General features: G+C 35.3%; 1 protein-coding gene across 3 annotated transcripts in view; it reads left to right on the top strand.

Annotated features, from left to right (window-relative positions):
- The window catches only part of AsnRS-m (asparagine--tRNA ligase, mitochondrial), a 36,599-nt gene that overhangs the window by 7,233 nt on the left and 5,406 nt on the right, over positions 1 to 23,960 (top strand). For 2 of the 3 annotated variants that reach the window (XM_089108269.1, XM_089108270.1), the window contains exons 2-6: positions 5,098 to 5,255; positions 10,515 to 10,727; positions 13,628 to 13,998; positions 15,804 to 16,032; positions 21,125 to 21,361. In XM_089108269.1, the coding sequence (XP_088964395.1) occupies positions 5,112 to 5,255; positions 10,515 to 10,727; positions 13,628 to 13,998; positions 15,804 to 16,032; positions 21,125 to 21,361 (1,194 nt within the window). In that variant the 5' untranslated portion in view covers positions 5,098 to 5,111. The remainder of the gene's footprint in view (positions 1 to 5,097; positions 5,256 to 10,514; positions 10,728 to 13,627; positions 13,999 to 15,803; positions 16,033 to 21,124; positions 21,362 to 23,960) is intronic. The other variant, XM_089108271.1, reaches the window with a different exon arrangement.

Raw genomic sequence — 23,960 nt, 5'->3', positions numbered from 1 at the left:
ATTTGATTGGAAATTGAAAGGGCTAGTGCCCTTTTTAATAGTTGAAAGTGATTGAATGGCAACTAACCCCCCTCTCACACCCACCATTCCCGCAAACACATTCAATCCAAATTTTCGAGATGGCCATTTTGTTTAACGTAGTTTCAAGCTCTGGAAATTAGGTCTTTGAGGATGACAACCCTCCCCCCAAAACCCTCAGGTCCAGTGCTGTAAGTTATGCCCTGGGGCATATAAGGTTTTCATTATAAGGTTTAATATTTGTATGGCACCACTTCTATTACAATTACCACTAGTCCCCAGCGTCACACCTATGAGAGAATAGATTTGAGTCTTCCTCAAATCTAATTTTTATTTACAAGGTATTATGATCGACTGAGGGTATTATGTTCAAACTTTCGGGGCCACTTCTGCTCTTAAAATTTGACCAACTCAAAATAGCGTAAGTGTATCCAAGCTATCAAAGAAAGTAAACAGATTTATTTTGCAAATGGTGTCAAGTTTTCCATTTCAGGTCAACTAGAGGAGGTATGAAACTAAATTGACCACTACTATTTGTGTCCAGATTTTTAAAGGGTTATTTGCTGTTAGAAACTGGTTAAAATTTTTCTCCAATATACAAATAGCAGGCTTAACTATAGAGTTTAGAAAAAACGGAAAGAATTAGAGCATTATTTTCTTTTTCCCTGAGAAGACCGTTTCACAATAAAATAAACATAAATTCATTAAAAACACTTTTTCTACAAAATAAGTCTTTCAAAGAAAAGTAAAGATCTTCATTATACAAAAAATGAGCAAAAATAAAATCAAATAATCTACCAAGCGTGAAACTACGACAAATCAGCATCGATAAATAAATGAAACCCAAAACGAACAGAAATTACAATAAGTAACCGAGTCAAACTCAAAACGAGCAACGTAGTTGAAAGTTTTGGAAATTAGGTCTTTAAGGATGACAACCCCTCCCCCCACAGCCTTCAGGGCAAGGGTTGTAAGTTTTGCCCCCAGGGCATAACCCCTCCCCCCACAGCCCTCAGGACAAGGGTTGTAAGTTATGCCCTGGGGGCATATAAAGTTTTTATTGAAAGCGTTGTCATAGTAACTTCAAAAGGGCTAATTCAATTGGAAATTGAAAGAGCTAGTGCCTTTTTTAATAGTTGAAAATGACTAGATAGCGACTAACGCCCCTCTCACGCCCACCACTTTCCCAAACACATTCAATCAAAATTTTGAGATATCCATTTTGTTCAACGTAGTTTAAAGTTCTGAAAATTAGGTCTTTTAGGATGATAACCCCCCCAGAGCCCTAAGTGCAAGGGTTGTAAGTTATAACCTAGGGGCATATGAGCTTTATATAGAAAGTTGTTGTGGAAATTTCAACAAGGGCTCATGTGATTGGAAATTGAAATTGCCCTTTCTCATAGGCAGCGCAATCGCGGTGACTAAGTAAAGAACGATGTTGGCACAATGTATTATTATTATTTTTTTCCATACCAGGGCACTTCGTATCAAAGGAGTTGTCGTAGAAACTTCGAAAAGAGCTCATTTTGATTGGAAATTGGAGTGACTAGTGCCCTTTTTAATTGTCGAAAGTGATTGGAAGGCAGCTAACACCCCTTCCATGCCCACCATTTCCCCAAATGCATCCAATCAAAATTTTGAGATAGCCATTTTGTTCAGCATAGTTGATTTCTAGATAGAAATTGTGTTTTTGAGGAGGTCACTCCCACATCCCTCAGGGCAAGGGTTGTAAGTTATGCCCTGGGGGCATATAAGGTTTTTATTGAAAGCGTTGTTGCAGAAACTTCAAAAAAGGCTGGTTCAATTGGAAAAAAGGGCTAGTGCCCTTTTTAATAGTCGAAAGTGATTGGAGGGCAACTAATCCCCTTCTCACATTCACCCTTTCCCCAAACATATCCAATCAAAATTCTGAGATAGCCATTTTGTTCCACGTAGTTGAAAGTTTTAAAAATTAGGTTTGCGAGGATGAGAATCCCCCAGGAGCCCTCACGGCAAGGGTTGTAAGTTATGCCCTGGGGGCAAATAAGGTTTTCATAGAAAATATTGTCGTAGAAACTTCAAAAAGGGCTCATTTGATTGGAAATTGAAATTGTTAGTGCCCTTTTTAATAGTGGAAAGTGATTGGAGGGCAACTAACGCTCCTCTCAACTAACGCGACACCTCTTCCACGCCCACCATTTATCCAAACACATCCAATCAAAATTTTGAGATAGCCATTTTGTTATACGTAGTTGAAAGGTCTGGAAATTATATCTAAAAGGATAATATTCCCCCACAACCCTCAGGGTAAGGGTTGTAAGTTATGCCCTTGGGGCATATAAGGATTTTATTGACAGCTTTGTTGTAGAAACTTGAAAAAGGGCTCATTTGATCTGAAATTCAAAGGGTTAGTGCCATTTTTAATAGTCGAAAGTGATTGGAGGGCAACTAGTGATTGGAGGGCAACTCTCACGCCCACCTTTTCCCCAAACACATCCAATCAAAATTTTTAGATAGCCATTTTTTCAACGTAATTATAACTTTTAGAAACAAGGTCTTTGAGGATGATAAACTCCTCAGACCCCTCGAGACAAGGGTTGTAAGATATGCTCTTGGGGCATATACGTTTTTTATAGATAGTGATGTTGTAGAAACTTCAAAAAGGGCTTATTCAATTGGAAATTAGAAGGGCTTGTGCCCTTTTTAATAGTCAAAAGTGATTGGAGGATAACTAACACTCGTCTCACACCCACCATTTCCCCAAACAAATCCATTCAAAATTTTGAAATAGCCATTTTGTTCAACGTAGTTAAAAATCCTGGAAATTATGTTTTTGAGGATGACACTCCCTCCACAGCCCTCAGGGCAAGGGTTATAAGTTAAGTCCTGAGGGCATATAAGGTTTTTTTTTATAGAAAGCGTTGTTGTAGAAACTTCAAAAAGGAATCATTCAATAGGAAATTGAAACGGCTAGTGCCCTTTTTAATAGTCGAAAGTGATTGGGTGGCAAGTAACCCCTCTTACGCTGACCATTTCCCCAAACATATCAAGTAAAAATTTTGTGATAACCATTTTGTTCAACGTAGTTCAAAGGTCCGGAAATTATATATCTTTGAGGATGACAACCCCCTCACAACCCTCAGGTCAAGGGTTGTAAGTTGTGCCCTGGAGTATATAAGGTTTTTGTAGAAAGGGTTGCCGTAGAAACTTCAAAAAGGGCTAATTCGATTGGAAATTGAAACGGCTAGTGCTGTTTTTAATAGTCCAAAATGATTGGAGGGCAACTAACCCCCATTTCCCGCCCCCCTTTTCCCCCCACACATTCAATCAAAATTTTGAGATAGCAATTATGTACACAGTAGTAAAAAGTTCTGTATATTGGGTTTTTGAGGATGACAACCCCCCCCCCCAGCACTCAGGGAGATGATTGTGAGTTATGCCCTGGGGGCATATAAGGTTTATATTGAAAGTGTTGTTGAAGACACTTGAAAAGGGCTCATTCGATTGGAAATTGAAAAGGGTAGTGCCTTTTTTAATAGTTGAAAGTGATTGGAGAGCAACTAACGCCTTTCTCATGCCAACTATTTCCCCAAACACGCCCAATCAAAATTTTTAGACAACCATTTTGTTCAAGTTAGTTTAAAGCTTTGGAAATTTGGTCTTTCAGGATGACAACCCCCCTCCACAACCCTCAGGGCAAAGGTTGTAAGTTATGCCCTGAGGGCATATAAGGCTTGTATAGAAAGTTTTGTGGTAGAAACTTCAAAAGGGCTCATTTAATTGAGAATTGAGAGGACTAGTGCCCTTAATAGTCGAAAATGATTGAAGGGCAACTAACCCCCCTCTCACACCCACCATTTCCCCCAACACATTGAATACAAAATTTTCATATGGCCATTTTATTTAATGTAGTTTCAAGCTCTGGAAATTAGGTCTTTGAGGATGACAACCCTCCGCCCCCTCCCCGAAACCCACAGGGCAAGGGTTGTAAGTTATTCCCTGGGGGCATATAAAGTTTTTATTATAAGGTTTAATATTTATATGCCACCACTTCTATTACAATTACCACTAGTCCCCAGCGTCACACCTATGAGAGAATAGATTTGAGTCTTCCTCAAATCTAATTTTTATTTACAAGGTATTATGAACGATTGAGGGTATTATGTTCAAACTTTCGAGGCTACTTCTGCTCTTAAAATTTAACCAAATCAAAATAGCGTAAGCGTGTCCAAGCTATCACAGAAAGTAAACAGATTTTTTTGCAAATGGTGTCAAGTTTTCCATTTCAGGTCAACTAGAGGAGGTATGAAACTAAGTTAACCAGTACTATTTGTGTCCAGACTTTTAAAAGGGTGTATGTTGTTAAAAAATGCTGAAAATTTTTCTCCAGTATACAAATAGCAGGCCAAACTATAAAGTCTTAAAAAAACGAAAAGATTTTAAGTATTATTTTCTTTTCCCCTGAAAAGACTATGTCAACAAAAAACGAACAATTAATTTAAAATACTTTTTCTACAAAACAGGGCTTTCAAAGGAAAGTAAAGATCTTCATTATACAAAAAATGAGCAAAAATAAAATCAAATAATCTACCAAGCGTGAAACTACGACAAATCAGCATCGATAAATAAATGAAACCCAAAACGAACAGAAATTACAATAAGTAACCTAGTCAAACTCAAAACGAGCAGAAATTAACATAAGTTGGGCTCAAAAAAGGCCCTAAGCCTTCCCAAGGCCAGAATATAATTTGCACTTTACTGAAAAAATATAAATGTTTTTAATTTTATAACTTTAATAAATCAAATAATATTAACATTTTTATTACTAAATATTAGTATATGTATATTAAACTGACAATATACATTCATTTGTATTTTTTTCAGTAAAGTGGGTAATTATTATCATTTTTAGAGATCAGTAAAGTGGGTAATTCTTATCATTTTTAGAGATTTCGTTAATTACAAGGCTAATTGACTGGTAAGTAAGAGATTTTTTGAAGCAAAGACTAAGAGCATGGTTTGAAAATAATGTATCAAAAATATCAAAAATTGGAGCAAATTATGCTATTGTGGCAATTTTTAAAAATACTTCTATTTTAGGAAATATTTAAACTATGGTTACATTACTTTCATCCGCAAGTATGATGGCTAAGTATTTACTGAGACATCAAAGGTGTAATGTTTCAACCTGCTCCATAACAGAATTATTCAAATTGGAAGATTCCAGTGCTTTAATTGGAAAACTTTTATCAGTAAATGTAAGTGGCAAGTTTGAATTTATTTATTTTATGCTAGCTTACCTGTTATTAGTTGTCATGTTTCATGTGTGATCTCAAAAGAAAAGAAATTCAAGTACATAAAATTAAAACCACACATTCAAATTTCTTTGTTTTAATACTATTTATTTATTCTGGTACTTTTGGATATACAATTTTTTCTTGTCTGGTTTTTATTCAAACTAGAAGGATTTCCCCACGAGTAAAGTGGCCACATACAGTCTCCAACAAACTTGCAGCTATTGTGTTTGTGCTTTGTTTATGGTAATTGTGAAAGAAAACTGCACTGGAAACTGTAAACATTTAAATTCAAATGGTATATCTGTTGGGATCCTTGGACTATGTGGCAGCAGTATATCTTCCCCTTTGAACTTGCCATTCAAGATTGTGGCTTTGGTTTCATTTTTCATATATTTTTTTTTACTAAAAGTCGCGTACCATTACGAAGTTATGGTTGATTGATATTCCAGAGGAGAATGATAGGTAATTTCATTTTCAGTATTAAAATGTGTGGTGAAATACCTAGAAAATCCAGTGAATTCAAAAATTCTGTTGGGTTATTGACAACTTCCTATTGATTCATCGTGGTATTAATGGATTTGTATTTATTGCCAACTTTCCATTACCAATATCCAGCAGTTGTTTTGCAAAACATTTGATGGGGGCATCATTTTGTTGTTGAACACACATATTGGTTTTCAAATTCAATATGCTTATATTTCACCATAAAAGAGATGATTTGAGACTTGCATTAAGTTCATCAACTGGTGGTGTATGTAGAATAACTGGCAGAGTTTGACAAAATCATCAGACAATAAAATTAATGCTCCGCTAAAGGGCTGTCTATTTCCCCTCAAATCCTGTAGTTCACAATCAAAGGTTTCTATTGTTTTCTGTGTGCATTCGTCCCATATGATAAGTTTATATATTTGGAGAACTTTGCAGATTCCTGAATTTTTGGTAATATTGCATGTTTGTGTCTCACTGGTTTGCCAATTCAATGGCATTTCAGTGCTGAATGTGTTGTTTGACCACCATCCAACAGTATTGTCACAATTTCAGATGATCCAATTGCCAGTACAATTTTATTCTGTGATCATATAGTTGCCAAAAATGATAGAAATGAGAAGTTTCCCCTGCACCTCTGAGTGCATCTATGAAGACAGTCTGCCACTTTGACTTCTAATTGCTTGCATGTTTGTGTCATATGCAATGCATTGTTCTTGAACCTGTTTTGGAAGATTCTTTTCAGAAAATATGACTTGGTGACACAACAACTTTACATCATGTGTCAGCAAACCCTTTTCTGACAATAATTAAGAAAAAAACAAGTTTTTTTTAAATGAACAAACAGAGTGACATTGAACTTATAACAAAAATAAATTATTCTGTACGTGAGGGGGCTTCCTATAGTCAGTGCTATACTTTGATTTTGCTTTAAAATTAGTTCTTATTCCAATTCAACCCTTGTGTTAGAGCAGTTTTCTTGAAGAATTTAGAACAAAAAAAAAATCAAATTTGGTGCTGTTTGGGCCAAGATTCTCGTTTTATACCTCAAGATGACAAGGCACCCCACTTTGCTGTGGCACAATCGTTTTTGCCACTTAAAAAGGATACTAAAAGTTTTGATTTCTCTTCCAGTAAACCTACTCCTCATATTCTAGGACACCCCAGAAAACAAAAACAAAAAAACAACATGCCTGTGACCATCCTTTTTAGAAAAACAAATTTTACTTTTTTGCAGTTAAGGACTTGAAACCTCTTGCAACAAAGTTTTCTGATTTGCTGAATTTTATTGTGTAAAAGATCACTGTCCTTTTGGGGGGTCATTTTCGCCATTTTTGGAAATATTCGCAGGCTTTTAACTTTTGATGGGCAATTTTAAATTTGATAATTTTATATATTTTGAAAACCCATAACCTAGGACGCAGATTGGGTTTTAAGTTTGGGGGGGGGATATAAAGAATGTGCCAACAAACCCGTCCAGTGTGTCAACAGATAATGACACGTAAGCTAAATTAAACTAAAAGCATTTGCTAAATTCAAAGTTGTCGACGCTGTGCACCAACATCTTTTAACTTTTGGACCCCCCATCCGCCCCTCCCTTTACTGCGCCCATGTCCATAACTAACCATTTTTTTATGTTTACATTGCTATCAGAATTTCTCTTTTTTTTATATAATTTCGGGCACTATTAGCAGAAGTCGCTCCTTGCTTACAGCTTGTTACCATGGACTGTTTGATCGATAGTGACTAAGTAGAAACGCTTGATTATTCTTCCCACTCATAAATCACACTCTCAATATTAAGGCCCTTTTTAGTTCCTGTTTCAGGATACTCTCATCTTCAATACCCCGAGCATGTCAATTGTTCTATATGAATGCGTAAAATGGACATCAAAGAATGAGTGCAACACATTTTTATTGGTAATGAAATGTTTCTGCCAGTTAGCCAAGTTCATACACACCGACATGCCACAAATGAAGATTGAAATAAGCCTATTTCTTGATTGTAACAGGACCAAGCGTTTTACCGCCTCAGCTGGCATCTGAAACTCGAATATTGAATGAACTTTGTTCAACCGCATGTTTCCCTTACTTGTGGCCTGTTGTCATCAGAAACAATAAGACTTTGGTGACAAATAAAAATAATGTCACCAAAAGATAATATTTGATAAATTCACGCAGCATCTCGTGCGATGCCTTAGTTGTATTGAAATAATGAATCCTACAAGAGCGGATCCATGATTTTTGATGGGGGGGGGGGTTACTAATTTTCGACTCGGTTTTCGATGAATTTTACTGATTTTTACTAAGGATTTACTAATTTTCGACTCGATCAAAAATTTCGGGGGGGGGGGGGTTTAAAACGGGTAACCCCCCCCCTGGATACGGCCTTGGAATCCTAAACGCTGCCCAAAATCTAACTTGAAGAGATTATAAGGTTTGTCATGACAGTCATGGTCAAAGTTACTTTGACCATGGGAAGTCCTTGTAAGAAATTGATTGATATCTTTGATCAACAGTATATCATCCATCTGTCTCCAAGTAAACCGGACAAAGCACCGTATAGAAACCTGATTCATGAAATATCAAAAAGAGTCTAAGGTCTAAGGGAGTCTAGGGAAGATGGATTGGTTTTAATTAGATTTGCATTTTAATTAGAATTTGCAGAAAAGTCAGTAAAGGTTTGACTTTATTTTTTTTAGGAAAGCGCAATACTTGAAATAGGCTATTTTGTTTTGCTCGCGAAAGGTGTGCAAGCGTTGCCTTTCTATCTCTTCTTCTAAACGTTGATTGGTTGCCAAGATTGATTAACTTTTTCCTTGTTTCTTTTTTTCTTTTTGTGTCTTCTGACTAATGCCATTGTCTCAATATTTTTCTGAGCTCATCTTATCTCTTTGATATCTAACTTTTAAATAATTTCTGAGACCACACTGGCTAATCATGATAAAACGAAACAATAATAAAAAAAGAGAAAAACGAGGATTATACAAGCCAGTGAAACATATGTACTAAAATGCAAATATTTCGGTCAAGACCTCCGCTTAACCGTCCTCAGTGCAAGATAATAACATCAAAATTACTAATAAAAATCCATGGATACTATAAAAAAAAAAATTTCAAACCTTGAAACGAAGCGCAACTAAAATTTGAAGACCCTCTCCATGTAACGGTGAAAGGGTAACACTACCCTTTTCACTACCCGGTGAAAGGGTCAGTTACCCTTTCACCGTTACATGGAGAGGGTCTTCAAATTTTAGTTGCGCTTCGTTTCAAGGTTTGAATTTTTTTTTTTTTATAGTATCCATGGATTTTTATTAGTAATTTTGATGTTATTATCTTGCACTGAGGACGGTCAAGCGGAGGTCTTGACCGAAATATTTGCATTTTAGTCCATATGTTTCACTGGCTTGTATAATCCTCGTTTTTCTCTTCTTTTTTTTTTACTATTGTTTCGTTTTATCTAACTTTTGTCTTTTGCTAGATCTCCCTAGGAATGAATTAGACCTTGAATACAATATAGTTGAATCCTTTTTCTCTCAAGTCTGTGCTTACTTGGTTTTTGTTCCTAATTTATTGTAATCAGGCTTTGATGGACAATGAAATATTCAGTCCCAAAGGTATCAATGAATCCCAGGTGATGATAAATTACTGCTCAGAAAGCTACGGCAAATTTCACGCGTCATTTGGAGACCTTCTCCGTGGAACATCCCCCTGTTTGGGGCCTCCTTGAGATATTGAAGTATGCTATCTTTAATATCTCTGAATATGGAAAGCTTGATGCTGGGAACTGTTGGTCCCAACTTGAACACAACGTAGCTTTGCGCCTAAGCAAAGTGATGAGAGTGGAGAGGAAATTCTACCTGTTAGGTCTTGGAATTTGTAATATGTACATAATCCATGGCATAAATGTAGAATTATTGGAATAGGTCTTAAGGAAGGATCTAAGGAAATTGGAAGTTCTCGAGAGGAGGTAAAGATGGAAGCTTTGAACAGATTGGGATAGAGGAAGAGCATGTGCATGTGTGGTGATCTCAGGCGGCTTGGGCTGCAATATGTTGTTAGTAGTAGTAGTAGTAGTATTGGAATGAATTTCCAAATGTTTGACCTGGTGGTTTGAATGGTGAAACTGTTTTCGACGTCAAAAATCTGAAAAATAGGTTAAGGGCTACACAAATAATTACAATTTGACAACTGGGCTGATCAGTTATTAGGTTTATTTACCACTAGACTAAGAGCTACCTTTTCTGTCTCTTGGCTAATAAAAATCCTACTTTGCATGCTTTTTTTTTAGCCTAGCCTGTTTTTTGAGCTGGTGCAGCTTACTTGGCTGCAGCTCTGGGCTTCAACCCCCCGAAAATGGTCACTTTCTTCACCATGATGAATTCTTGGACTTTCAGTTCTCTCGAATTTGACTCTTGCTTGGCACATCATGTCACTGCTGCCCAATGGTTTAGACTCGATTCTTCCAAACTATACTCATTGCAATAAGATGAACCACATGTAGTGAGAGGAGTAAAATCATAACAGTATGTGCAATTGAGCTTCCAGAATTTCTTCCGGTGATATTCTTCATTATTTAAAAAGCGTATATCCATCTTGATAACTCCAAACAATTTTCCGCAAGATTTGGACTTCCTAGCTTGAATGTTTAGTTGTTTATGTAATGTAAGGACAGACCGGTCCTTTATTGTATCTGCATAAGTATCCGTATTTTACACTTTTACCTATCTTGTAGGGATGGATTACTTCTGTTCGGAATCAAAAAGAATTTACCTTTCTTCACTTAACTGATGGTCTTTCACCAAAGCTGTTGCAGGTTGTTTTACCAAAAACCATAGATTTACCCATTGATGAATGTTTTCCATTTTCTGCTGTTGTGATCAAAGGAAAAATCGTCGAAAGTCCAAAGAAGGGCCAAACTTTTGAATTGATTGCTGACTCATTGCAGGTAATAATAATTAATTTTTTCTTTTAATGGTCTTTTCTAATTTTTCTTTGAAAGCTTTGCATGCAGTTTTGAGACGGCTCAGCTATGCTAATAACGTAAAAAAAGCAATTTAATAAAGTTTTACAGCATAATATTATGCTTGCTCAATCTCATTACTCCTTTCATGGACCAAACTCTAACCCGATTTTACTTTTTTCTATATTTTTCTACGGCTGCATGAAAGAAAGTCAGGAAAAGGTTTGGTTGAAGCAAAACATCTGTCCGATATATAAGCCATTTTTCCTTTGTGCTTGTTTTTTCTTAGAAAACTTCTAAGAAAAAAGGGAAGACATATTCGGCTGTCATTGTATGAGATTTTGTGGGGATATTTTTTCCTAGTATTACTGCTTATTTATTATTTTATCATATTCTTCTTATTTTAAAGTCGACGTGCATTTCTCACATAAGCAGTCCATTTTAAGTAAATATTATTCAGCTCAAGATTGCTGCTAAGATTACACACTATCCCATTGAGAAAATTTATCAAAATGTTTCTGAGAAAAAAAAACATAAACGGATATCGGTTCTAATTGTCAAATGACTTATGTTGACTTATGGCTCCCGCAAAATGATATGTGACGCATAGAACAGAGCAACTTGGCTCCTCCAGGAGGACCAAACTGCTGCTATGAGAGGGGGGGGGGGCTCGTCAGCAGAAATGTCAGCCATATTGAGAAACTTTCTAGGCTGTCCTTCCACCTGGTGCGAGGTCTCCCCCTCAGGCGTGACCAACCATGTGATCTGGGGTCAAAGTCGTATATAATTCTAGCAGAGACTGACAGTGGCATCTGAAAGAGATGCCCAAACTATCTGAGAGTTCGCTGGGCAATTTGAGTTCAAAATGGCACTTGGTGAGTGAGGGAAAGGAGCCTTTCGTTACTCACAAAATCGTCCCATTGGAGCCCCTCGGCTCAAGGGAATTGTTTGGCAGGCATCTGTCGTGCTCAAGATTTTGGATTTGAGGGACCATGTCTAAGCTGCGTAGAGCAGGGATTGTCGAATAGTGGGGAAAAATGGTTTTTTGTGAGGTTAAGTACATAATCACCAGTTCATACATAACGCAAGGAAAATCTCAAGATGTCATATGATCATCATGCATCATAAAAAATTATTGATGATGTTGAGGTTTATTTTGTAATTCTAGCTTTAGTTCATTTTGACATCAGTATTAAATTTTTAAAAAAAACGTTGGAAAAGATTTTCGGAGTTTAAAAAGATTGTGCTAAAACCACATGGCGCTTTTGGACCGTGTACATTCAGTATATCCGAGTAAATTCAGAACCCCATTATTTTTCGTCTCTTTTTTTCAATTTTGATTTTTTCAGTTGACCCTTAATTCAACTGGCCCTTCTGATACTCATCAAATATTTGTCCCTTATAAAAGTAGTTCATCCTATAAAGCCTGATCATCTGCTGGCTTTCAGGCTCTCCATCTGACTTATTAGACCCAAAACGAATAAAAGACATTACTTTGTTAATTTGATCACCTTATCTAGCAGATCAATTGAAATAGAAGACCAAAGAACTTTCTTAATGGGAGCGTCACCAGTTGAACTTCCTTAGAAAGTTAAACTTCCTTAGAAAATAAACTTCCTTCCTTCCTATAGAAAAAAAAACTTTTTGTTTGAGCATTAACAACCAAAGTCAGCTTGTGTTACCCACATAAATCGTAATGTTAATGGTACAAAACTTAACTAAATATATTTTAGTCTATATTTTTACTTCTGCTTTACAAATAACTATATTACCATTTTTGCCAAAGGAGCACAATAGACATATTTGTATAATTTTTTTCCCTTTTTTACAAGCCCATATTCTCAATGCCAGCCTGGGGATAACTGTTATATAATCGCTAAGAAATAAAGTAAGAAACAAATGAATCTTTTTGTCTTCAAAAGATTTCAGGCTGGATCTGTGTAAAAGTGCTTAATTTTCTTAATTGTGTTTATTAGGTTAATTATGGGCAACAAAATAATCACATTCATAATGCTAATCAAGGGCTAGCTGTTGTGTATGATCATTAAAAATAGGTAAGAAACGAAGGAATCTTTCTGTCTTAAAAAAAATCAGGCTGGATCGAAATCAACTTTAATTTTTAATTGAAATTCAGATTTTGGTATACTGTCTGCACTGTCACTCAGTTTAATAAATTCAACTAAATAATGGAAATCCAAATTTTATGAATTGAAAACAAACTTGTTTTGAATATTTGAAGTTCAGCTCCATGACGTTACACTTTTAGTGGTGCTAGTAGTCATGGGGGGTTATCCGGTTTGAACCCCCCCCCCCGAAATTTTTGACCGAGTCAAAAATTAGTCGAAAATTAGTAAAACCTTAGTAAAAATCAGTAAAATTAGTCGAAAACCGAGTCGAAAATTAATACCCCCCCCCCCCGAATAAAAATCCTGGATCCGCTCTTGCTAGTGGTATATAATTTTGTATTAAACCCATGCTTAAGTACCTGTCTACCTCTCGTCTTATGTGTTTCCTGTTCATTTTTGTTTTTGTTCATTTCTGCATTGCATTTCAAGTCAATTTAAAAGTATTTAATTTTATTAATTATGTATTTAATTTTGTATTTAAAAGTATTTAATTTTCTTAATTTTGTATTTAAAAGTATTTTATTATGTAACGAAATTAGTATAAAAAGAGGAAGACTAAGTCTGAATTGAGCACTTGTTGGATAAGAAAATTTCTATGGAATATTCTAAAGATTATGTTTACGAGAATGTGAATGGTCATCTACAGAATTATAATTTGTTGATTGTATTGACAGAGTATCATTCAAAGATTTATTCCTAAATATTGTTTTATTAAGTGTTTATTTTTTCTTAAAGAAATGACAAAGATATTAATTTTAGGTATTGTCAAAAGGAACAAATGAAGTTGCATTCCCATTCACTTCAAAGGATAATCACCCTCCAGATTACGTTCGAAAATATCTTCACTTGAGAAGTAAAAATACCCGCTTTTCTAACACTCTCCGCCTCCGATCTCTTCTAACATCTAGTATACAAGACTATTTTCACAAGAACAACTTCGTCCAGATTCATACACCTGTATTGACCTCAAATGATTGTGAAGGTGGGGGAGAAATTTTCTCAATTAAGCCCGATAGTCAGAAGTTATGTCAGATGATGGCCAAAGAAGGAAAAACAGAAGAAGAAGCATATTTTGATAAGAAGGTTTTCTTGACTGTATCAGGTCAACTCCATTTAGAAGCGGTATGTAGGTAGGATTATAATCTGGGAATTACATATGCTTATTATGGTAAATGTGTCAATTTAAAAAAATCCTAAGGGGAAAGTGGATGAGGCTGGTTAAACTGAAGATGGAAGTTGAAATTAGTCCATATTAGTTTTATAATTGCCAATAATTTAGGTCCAATAAACCTTTAGTGTAAAACATAATAACAAAACTAGGTGCAATACATACATAGAGTAGCGGGAATATGTTTCTCAGTAGGAGGCGTTAGATGTGTTTCCTCCCACCTTGCGACTCCCTCACTAGGAGAAATGCTAGCTCATATTTTATGAGTTAGTATGAAAAAATCTAAGCTGGTTAGAAGAATGGAAATCGTATTAGGAAATTTTTCTCGGGAGATAGGTTGAAAAAATGAAAGAAGTGAATCTTCAACTATAATTTTCTTGGGTGGGAAGGGTCTGCTCGTAGAAGGGGGCTCTCCTATATTTCTCTGACTAGGGAGGATGTTTCTAGTGCTTAAAGTAATAATAAAAAAATCGATGACGAAAGTAATATGCGACAATAAAACGAACAGAGACCACCTGCTGTTTACTACTTCTACTAACAACTCACTGCAGCGCCAAGCCGCCTGAGGCCAACACATCTGCGAGCGCTCATCGTCTATCTCAATCTATTCAAAGCTTAAGTCTTTACCCCCTCCCATGAAGTTTCCTTTAAATCCTCTTACCGCCGCATTTGGAGACGACCTGATTTTGGTTTGGCACCTAATGGATGTAGCCAAAAAGAACGATCTTTGACAGTCCGTCATTCTTAATCTGTAAAATTTATCCTTGCCATCTCAACCTTTCTTTCATTACAGCCCTAGAAAGTGGTATAGAACCACATTTTTCGAAGAGATCGTTGTTTGAAATGTGGTCAGTCAAAACTATTCTTAGGCCATTCCCCTAGGAAAACATTTAGCAAATATCTGCCTTTTGATGGGCCCGCATTCAGAACCATGATCGACCACTGTCATTACTTGACCTGCTGTGTACGTTAAGGTTTAATTTAGAAAACAACACATTTTCAAGCGTGGATTGTTTGCGATGATAATTTGAGAAAAATTATACTCATCTAAGGTTATTGGCTTTGAAATATACGTTTTCAGTAAGATTGGAAACAATGGATTTTTTAGCTGAAACAATGCAGTTTGGACCCAAGGAATTACCAACAGGCCATGTTTATTATATTTTAACAAGCTTTCAACCAAGCACCAGTTAATTCTAGCGTAAAGAGCAGGGACCTCAAACATACAAAATTTAGCATAAACATTGGGAATTGCTGAATGGACTGTTTTGGTGCAATGAAACGATTCATTTGCTTGGAAGCAGTCTTCTTAACGACCACGAAGAAATATAAATATAGAGGATTAGTTGGGCTACTCTGTAGTAATGTTAATGTAAGTTGATTTGTATTGTAATTAGATTGGATTAAAATAGCAACTAAAATGTACACATTAACAATTAAAAAACATTCGTTAAAAAATAACAATAAATAAACAATTAAAAAAATTGCATTGATACAACTTAAATTGTAAATAAATTAATAATGCAAAAATTTGTAACAATGGGTAAAGATTTTAATTAGAATATTTTATCCGATAACGAGGTAGTACTGTCTAAAGTGGTTTATTTTTACAGAATTTGTCCTTGCTACAAGACCTTTCAGACTCGGTATTTAATATTGGTTTCGCTATGTCAAATCATTACCACTAATCAGAATGTAGCTATATCAAAAATCAAAATTAAATACACTTGATGCAGCTAAGAATCTGTGCAACATCTTCTTTTTTAGTGGAATTGGAAAAGTGTATAACTTCAACCCTGCATTTCGAGCTGAGAATTCACGTGGCAGACGTCATCTTTCTGAATTCTGGATGGTTGAGGCGGAAATGGCTTTTGCATTTGAAATTTCGGAATTGTTGTCTGTTATGGAAAACCTCGTTAGATATTGTGCTGAATATATTCTCTCTCACGATAATGGGGAAATAGCAGTATTGGAACGAACTGCTAAAGGTGTTAAGGTTAGATTTCATTTATTCATTTGTTAACTTCCCTTTGCTTTGCAACACATTCTAACCCTCTTTGTGCATTACTGTTTTTCCTTCTACTGGTCTTCTATATTCTTGCTTTTTACCTTATTTGTTTTAGGTTAGTTTATGTTTTTGCACATTCCTGTGCTCTTCTTCGCCTATGGTATGAAGCTTGGATTAAGCTTGGATTAAAATGGATTAAGTAGGTAGCTAAATTGAGTGATTAATTTTGACTAACTAGGTTTTTGGCTTTGTGCTAACATTGCTTCCTTTCCCGCTGTTTTAACAAGAAGATTTTTCCGCTGTCAGGAGATTTAAATTCAACAGTTTTGTTATATGAGTTTTTGGGTGGCTATATTGGTAGAGGAAAATAAAGAAAATTTGAAAAGAAGGCAAGGTTTCGCCCCTAATTTAACATGTATCAGGCGGAATGTTTACTTATTTGTTTGGGCTAGGGAAAGGAGCTAAAGATTATTTTTATTGTTGAGTTGGTTCAATTGGTTTCTAATAGAAATTTTAGTTTTTGATGTCCAAAATATTTTTGGTATCTTTCCACATTTTATAGCTTTTACAATTTATATTTTACGTTTAATATGGTATGTAAAATACATTGTTTGATATGGTAAAGATATTTGGACAGTGCATTTTAAGACAAGTTAATATGGCGCATTACTCTCTGGACGAACTTTCTTTGGTATCAGAAGCAACGCTCTACCGTTGCCTATAGTAAAGAGCCAGAAGGCTGCAGTGCATAATTATTTTTCCCCAGAGTGACTTCATATGGAAGGGGTGGTCGTCAAAACTTTTGAGGGGTCTTATTTGATTACAAATCAAAAGTTCTAGTCCCTTTTTAAGATTCGAAAGTGATTGTAGGGCATCAAGCTCCCATCCCACGCCGTTTCTAGCTCTCCTCCCACGCCCGTTTCTAGCTCTCCTCCCCTCAAAACATCCGATGAAAATTTTGAGACAGTCATAACGTTAAAAATAGTCTTAATATCAAATAACTGTGCCTCCAGGGATAATGTTATTCCCCCTCCCACAGCCCCTGGAGCGAGGAGTGTAAGTTATGCAAGCTACCCATCTTTTATATATAGGGTTTATTTTTGGGAAATGAGGGCGGATTTGATTCCGAGTCTTCAAAAAAGCTTAGGGTATTAAAGTGAAACTTACAGGGAATATTGAAGGAGATATTGAATAAGATCAAAACACACTGTGTGCATGCTGGTTCTCAAAAGGGCGTATCAGCAATATTTCAGTAGCGGTTGAGGGTATTAAGTTTGAGATTTCCAGGACATGTTGAGAGGTAACCAAAGGGCAATCAGTCCCCCTCTCGCCCTTTTAGATGCCCACCTCCTCAACACTGATCAAATTATGAGACAGCCATTTTGTTCGAAATAGTCGAAAGGTCCCATAACTATGCATCCAGAGATAACATGACTTTTTCCATCCAAAGCGCTGGAATGAGGAGTGTAAGTTATGCAATTTGCCCATTGTATACATATTGGGTTTTGTCTTTGGGAAATGGGGGCAGATTTGATTCTGAGTTTTCAAAAAGGTTTAGGGTCTTAAGGTGAAACTCTCAGGGAATTTTGAAGGAGATATTGAATATAATCAAAACACTTTATACGCATACTGTTTGTCAAAAAGGCGTATCAATAATATTTCAATAAGGGTTGAGGGTATTAAGGTAGAATTTTCAGGGCATGTTGAAGAGGATGTTAAAAAGTGATCAGAGGGCAACCAGTCCCCCTAACCCTTTTAAATGCCCCTCTTCCCTCAACACTGATCAAAATTATGAGACAGCCATTTTGTTTGAAATAGTTCAAAGGTAAAATATTAATGTCTACGTGGATGACATGACCCCCCACAGCTCCCAGGGCAAGGATTGTAAACTTTGTATTTTGCTCATTATTTACATATAGGATTTATAATTTGGAAGGGGTGGGAAGAATGTGTCCGAAAAGGCTATGGGCATTCCACCAAAAGGGTGTATCTGCAATATCCTAGGAACAGCTAAGGGTATTAACTTGAAACTTTCAGGGCTACTGCCACATCTACTACTAAGTGCGGCTGCAACTGCGACTACAACTAATACAACTAATATTAGCACTACTACTATTACTACTGCTACTATAAATCAACAAAGTTCGAGTGCCACGAGGTTGTCAAAATGACTTTTTCGCAGTGTTTCAGGAATGGCTAAGGTTATTAACTGAAAATTTCAGGGAACAACAGGATTCATCTTTTAAGATGTTACTTTAAAACGACGTTTCAAAAAAATAAAATTTTCTAAAAAAATTGAAGAGCCATCTTAAGACTTGAGACGACCAGAAATAAAGTCTTATAATAATTCAAACTTGAAAAGTCCAGAAATCAAAGTCTAAATGAAAGCTAAAACGCATAGAAATTAAAATAAATAATCACATAAATATAACAGATACATTAATAAATCTCGAAATTGATGAACATAAATACTTATCAAATGAGATGTAGGGGAAGTAATAAATCTCGAAGTGAACCAGTACTTAAGTCAACCTAAAACGAAAGAATTACTACAAACAGGAGTTTGGCTACCCCCCAATGGATTTGTATATTATTAACACATATAATTAAATATACAAGGCTAAATGAAACAAGGCCTGGCAAAAGAGTATGAAAGATTAATAGAAGAAGCTGAAGCCCCTCGTTGTAAAAAATACTGATAATATTTATTCATAATTAATTAATCATACAATGAATGTATTGTTCTAATCCCTCAAATGCTCCTAGGCCTGTAAGAGAGGGGGAATACATACGTTTCAGTTAACCACTAAGCTAATTTAAAAAAAAGTTAAACACATTAAATAAGTTAAGTAAAATTAAATAGATTAAATAGACTCCAATCAATGCTAAACAAAAAGGGGAGAGAGAGAGAGCGAAAAAAAAAACAAAAAAAAAACCAGCCAATGTCATCTAGCAAATTCCTGGTGACCATAATTTAGCAGTTAAAGTTGAAAGTACACCAAAATATCCACTTTTTAAGCAAATTGCAACTTGGGCAATTTGGGAAAATTGCCCAAGTTGCAATTTTCAGAGAAATTTGCCTTGAAAAATCCTCCCCGTGAAATATCTTGCTATAAATTGTTTTATAAGTGGATTTGCCAATGGAGGAAACTTGCGGAATTGACAATCATCATTAATTATTCAGGGAAAAGAGGAGGGCTGTTTGTTTTATAAGATCAGGGTGCGCCCCACTTTGGGCTACAAGTGAACGAATTTTGCCCGCTTAAAGTGTTTGACCCATTCTTTGGAAAAAGGATAAGATTGAAAAATAAGTTTGAAAATCAAACTGGGATAGCCATTTTGTTAAGTTTCACATTAAGGGTAGAAAAATTTAAGACCTAGAATCTGTATCACAAATTAAAATAATGGAAGTAATGATTAGAAATAAGTCAAGTAAAGGTAAAGATATTACATACACTTTCATCTAGGATGCTTAAATCATCAGTATAATCTAAGTCCAGAAAAGCTTTACTTTCCCATTTGATTCCGTGTTCTCCCATTACCTTTTTTGTGCTCTTTAAGACAAAATCTATCAAAATGATTCGTATAATTGAGGATAGAACACAACCCTGCTTAACTCCTGATTCAATACGAAACCAGCTGCTAACCTCATTGCCTACCTTAACTGCAGCAGTGTTATTCCCGTATATAGCACTAATCGCTTTAATGTATTTGTTTGGTATACCATTCAAGAATAAGACCTTTGCTAAAGCTCTTCTATCAGTTGAATCAAACACTTGCTCATAATCTATAAAACTGAGGACTAATTGTGTTTGATGATTCAGGCACTTATCAATTATTAATCTAAGAGTGAAATTTGATGGACACATCCTCTACCCTTCCTAAAACCGCACTGTTCTTGTCTTAAAACTCTGTCTACAGCATCTCCAAGTCTATAAAGTATTATCGTACTAAATAATTTGCTACCTACAGAAACCAGGCTAAAGCTTCTGAAAAAAGTTTGGAAGAATAGAGAGATAAGTCTGTGAACCAAGATTAAAATATTGGAAGTTACAGTGATGAAGTGGTCAAGTTTGGTTCTGAAAAACGGATGAAGATTTGCTAGTGGTTTCCAGAGAAATTGCCTACGGATTGTTTTGGGTACCTGGCTGACAAACTGTATATCAAGTAGAAAGCTGTGAGAAAAGTGTGGTTCATTCCCGCTTTCTAGGGCTATGGTGGGAGAAAGGTTGAGATGGTTTGGAAACATCCTTTAGATTAAGGATGACAGATTGCCGAAGATCTTCCTTTTCGGCCAACCGTCTAGGGCCAAACGGAAAGCAGGTCGTCCGCGGTTGGTGCGGGAGGATGTCGTAAGCAAAGATTTAAAGAAAGGGGGAACATCCTGGGATGGTGTAAAGAGGGAGGCTTTGAATAGATTGGGATTGAAGAGGAGCCTGTGCACCTGTGTTGGCTGTCTTTGCTTGGCAGTAGTGTTTTTGTTCTACAGGTTTTTTTTTGTCAATGTAAATTAAGCTTAAAATTAATTGGTTAAATTTTTGTAAATAGCTCATATTTCATAAATATGTTTTTTTAGGTTTTAAAGATATATTGTGAAAATAGAAAATATCCTTTGATATCGAAGCATTCATGCCAGCTTATCAATATTAATTTTGGCTTGAAGACCTGAGGAAATATTACCCGCTATAAATGAAGTAATTGCGTGGTAAAAATGCTTTCTTTTTTTTCAAAAAAATTATCTTTTTGGGAATGCTATTTTCTTCCAATGATTGGTTCATTTAGGTTTTTGAAAATGTTCTAATTTTTTTTTAGAAAATCACAGACCACCTCGGAATGCTTTGAACTCCTATTTAACCAATATTTGAAATAATGTTTAGCTAAAGAACAGTGGAGACCAATATTATATAACGATTGTAAATATATAACTGAATATATACAAAATGCTAATATAAAAACGTCAACACGTTTTTTGACGTCAAATATCCAAATGCAAACCAGCACGAGTGAATTTATTCTTAGCTTCCTTTTGCTATATGAAAAATGCCATACATTATCTCGCCTAAACCTCTTTCCTTTTCAGGAGCATTTGAGAACAATACTGGACAGACCTTTTGAAAGAATAACTTATTCTGATGCAGTGAAGATTCTGCTTGACAATACTAGTCGATTTCAAACAAAGCCGGTTGATGGCGATGATTTTGGAAAGGAGCATGAACTATTCATAACCTCTCACCTTGGTAATAAGCCAACATTTGTGACGGATTGGCCACGGCATTTGAAACCTTTCTATGCTAGATTTGATGAAGAAAAACAGACTGTAAGTAAATAAGGCTTATAACAAAATATTGAGAAACTGTTTGGAAAGGAAACTGAAGTTTGATAAAAAAGACCAACGTCATCTACCTGTAAAATCATTAATTTTATTATAAAAAGTTATATTAATAATTTCTTATATTTCGGTTTTATAAATTTTTTCCCCTTTTGCTTTACATTTGAATAAAGATAAAAGAACGAATTTTGCCAGAAGGTACACAAAAAAAAGACAAGTGAATTGACCCATATTTAGGGTTGCTTAGGTTAGGGCATTTAGCGCTTTTGATATCCTGAACTGAAAATTATTGAAAACAATGCTAAATTTTGGATTCGAATCTACGTTTTTGGTAAGCCAAATCAATTTTTTTTTTATGAAGCAAACATAGTCTCCACACAAGCATGAATATATATATATATATATATATATATATATATATATATATATATATATATATATATATATATATATATATATATATATATATATATATATATATATATATATATATATATATATATATATATATAATCACATTTTTACAAAAATGAATCACATTTTTACTTAATTTGTGATTCAAACGATTGAAGACGAGAATAATATCTATGGCATGGTAATTTCTAGAAAGTGTTCGGTTCCGATAAGACCTAGGGATAAAAAGAAGGAATAAGTATTGCTTGTTTTATTTATTCCAAATATTTCTAAAAATTAAAAGCTTTTGAAAATCAAAGTTTGGAAATGATGTGTAAATAACTCATGTGCATCATAATGCTAATTTCAAATTTGGGATGTTTATTGAGCTTAAATTTACGAACCGAAAGCATAAGAAATTTTTATGATTGGAAAAAGGTGGGAAACACGCTCAAAAAGGAGCCCGACCTTGGTCAAAGTTATACATCCGCTCTATTATTACCCCAAGGATTTTTTGGTTGGTTTCTTTTTAATGAAGACTAAAAAAATATTTTATAATATATTTTATATTTTTGGGACAGAAATTTTCGATTTTTTTGGGTGGAACTCCCCATAGGGGGAAGTGGTTTTTCGATATTTTGAATGAAAATAGCGAAACATTTTACAATTCTAAATTTACAAAATAAAAGCCCGACCCGAAAATGCCTGAAACTCATGGAAAAGCTAGTTTTTTCACGAAAGTAAAGGTTGACGTTAAAAAGTTAAAGATTTACGTTAAAAAAGTGATACCCATTTCAATTAGTGTAAGCGGTTAAACCACCAATCTTTAGGACAAAGTTTAGCGTTTTACTATTGTTATTGTTTCAACTGAAATAATTTGATTTCTAATAAATGTAAACCTGCCTTGTTACTCTGCGTATAAGGGACAGGGATATCCTTTGCTTAAACCATTTGGTATTTGAAACTTGTGACCTTTTTCCTGAAAAATTAATGAAAAAAAACAACAAGCCTTTTGAACTGAAAGTAAGGAGCAACAATAAAACCCAAAACGAAGAGAAATTATTCCATCGATGAGGGGGTTCCCCCCTCCTCGATACCTTGCTCTTCGCTTTGTGTTTATGTGTCGTTTAAAAAAACTGAAACCGATAGTCAAACTTGCGTAAGGAGCAAGGTATCTAGGAGGGGCAACCCCTTCATATACAGAATAATTTCTGTTCATTTTGAGTTTTAATGTTGCTCCTTACATTCAGCAGAGAAAACGTTTTTTCATTCATTTCTGGTCTTTTTTTCAAATAATGCCGGTAAAGTTCCCCTCCTGTTACAGGAAACTGCTACGTAGAAAGTTCCTCCCAAGTAAAATACCCCCCCCCCCCTACACACACAGAATTTCCTCAGGACAATTTCATCCTCGCTGAAAATTCCCCCCCCCCCTCTGAGAAAATGTCTGTATACTTCCCAATAACAAATACTGTACGTTAGCAACAAGCCAATTTCATAACTTGCAGACCTTTCCCCATGGGCTATGGGGGGTCATGTTACCCCGAAAGGCATAGTTTTTGGATCAACTATGCTGAACAAAATGACTACCTCAAAATTTTGTTTGGACGACTTTGGGGAAAAACGAGCGTGGTAGGGGGCCTAGGTGCCCTCCAATATTTTTGGTCACTTAAAAATGGCACTAGCACTTATAATTTTCGTTCAAATGCACCCTCTTCCGATCTTCTAGAACCGTTGGTTCGATACGATCACCCCTAAAAAAAAAGAACAAAAAAAACCGTGATGTTTCTTCTGGCAAAAAAAAGAAGCAAAATTCCACATTTTTCCTGATAGGAGCTTGAAACCTCTACAGCAGGGTTCTCTTATACGCTGAATCTGATGGTGCAATTTTCATTAAGATGACTTTTAGGGAATGTTTCCCTATTTTTTCGAAAATCAGGCAAATTATCTCAGGCTCGTAGCCTTTGATGGGTAACATTAAACTTGATGAATTTTATGTTTTTGGAATCAGCATAATAAGTTGATTCTTTTGATATGTCTATTGATATCAAAATTCCGTTTGTTAGAGTTTCGGTTACTATTGAGCCGCATCGCTCATTACTTAGTTCATTACCACAAACAGTTAGATAATCCAAGTTGAAATAATTTCGAAATTACGAGTCTCCACCAAAAATTTTGACATATTTAAAAAAAATAA

This window comes from Artemia sp. Qi Xiang Cuo, chromosome 2 (assembly GCF_049724085.1).
Source record: "Artemia sp. Qi Xiang Cuo chromosome 2, ASM4972408v1, whole genome shotgun sequence".
Taxonomy (NCBI): Eukaryota; Metazoa; Arthropoda; class Branchiopoda; order Anostraca; family Artemiidae; genus Artemia; species Artemia sp. Qi Xiang Cuo.
This window is presented reverse-complemented; position numbering and strand designations above follow the sequence as displayed.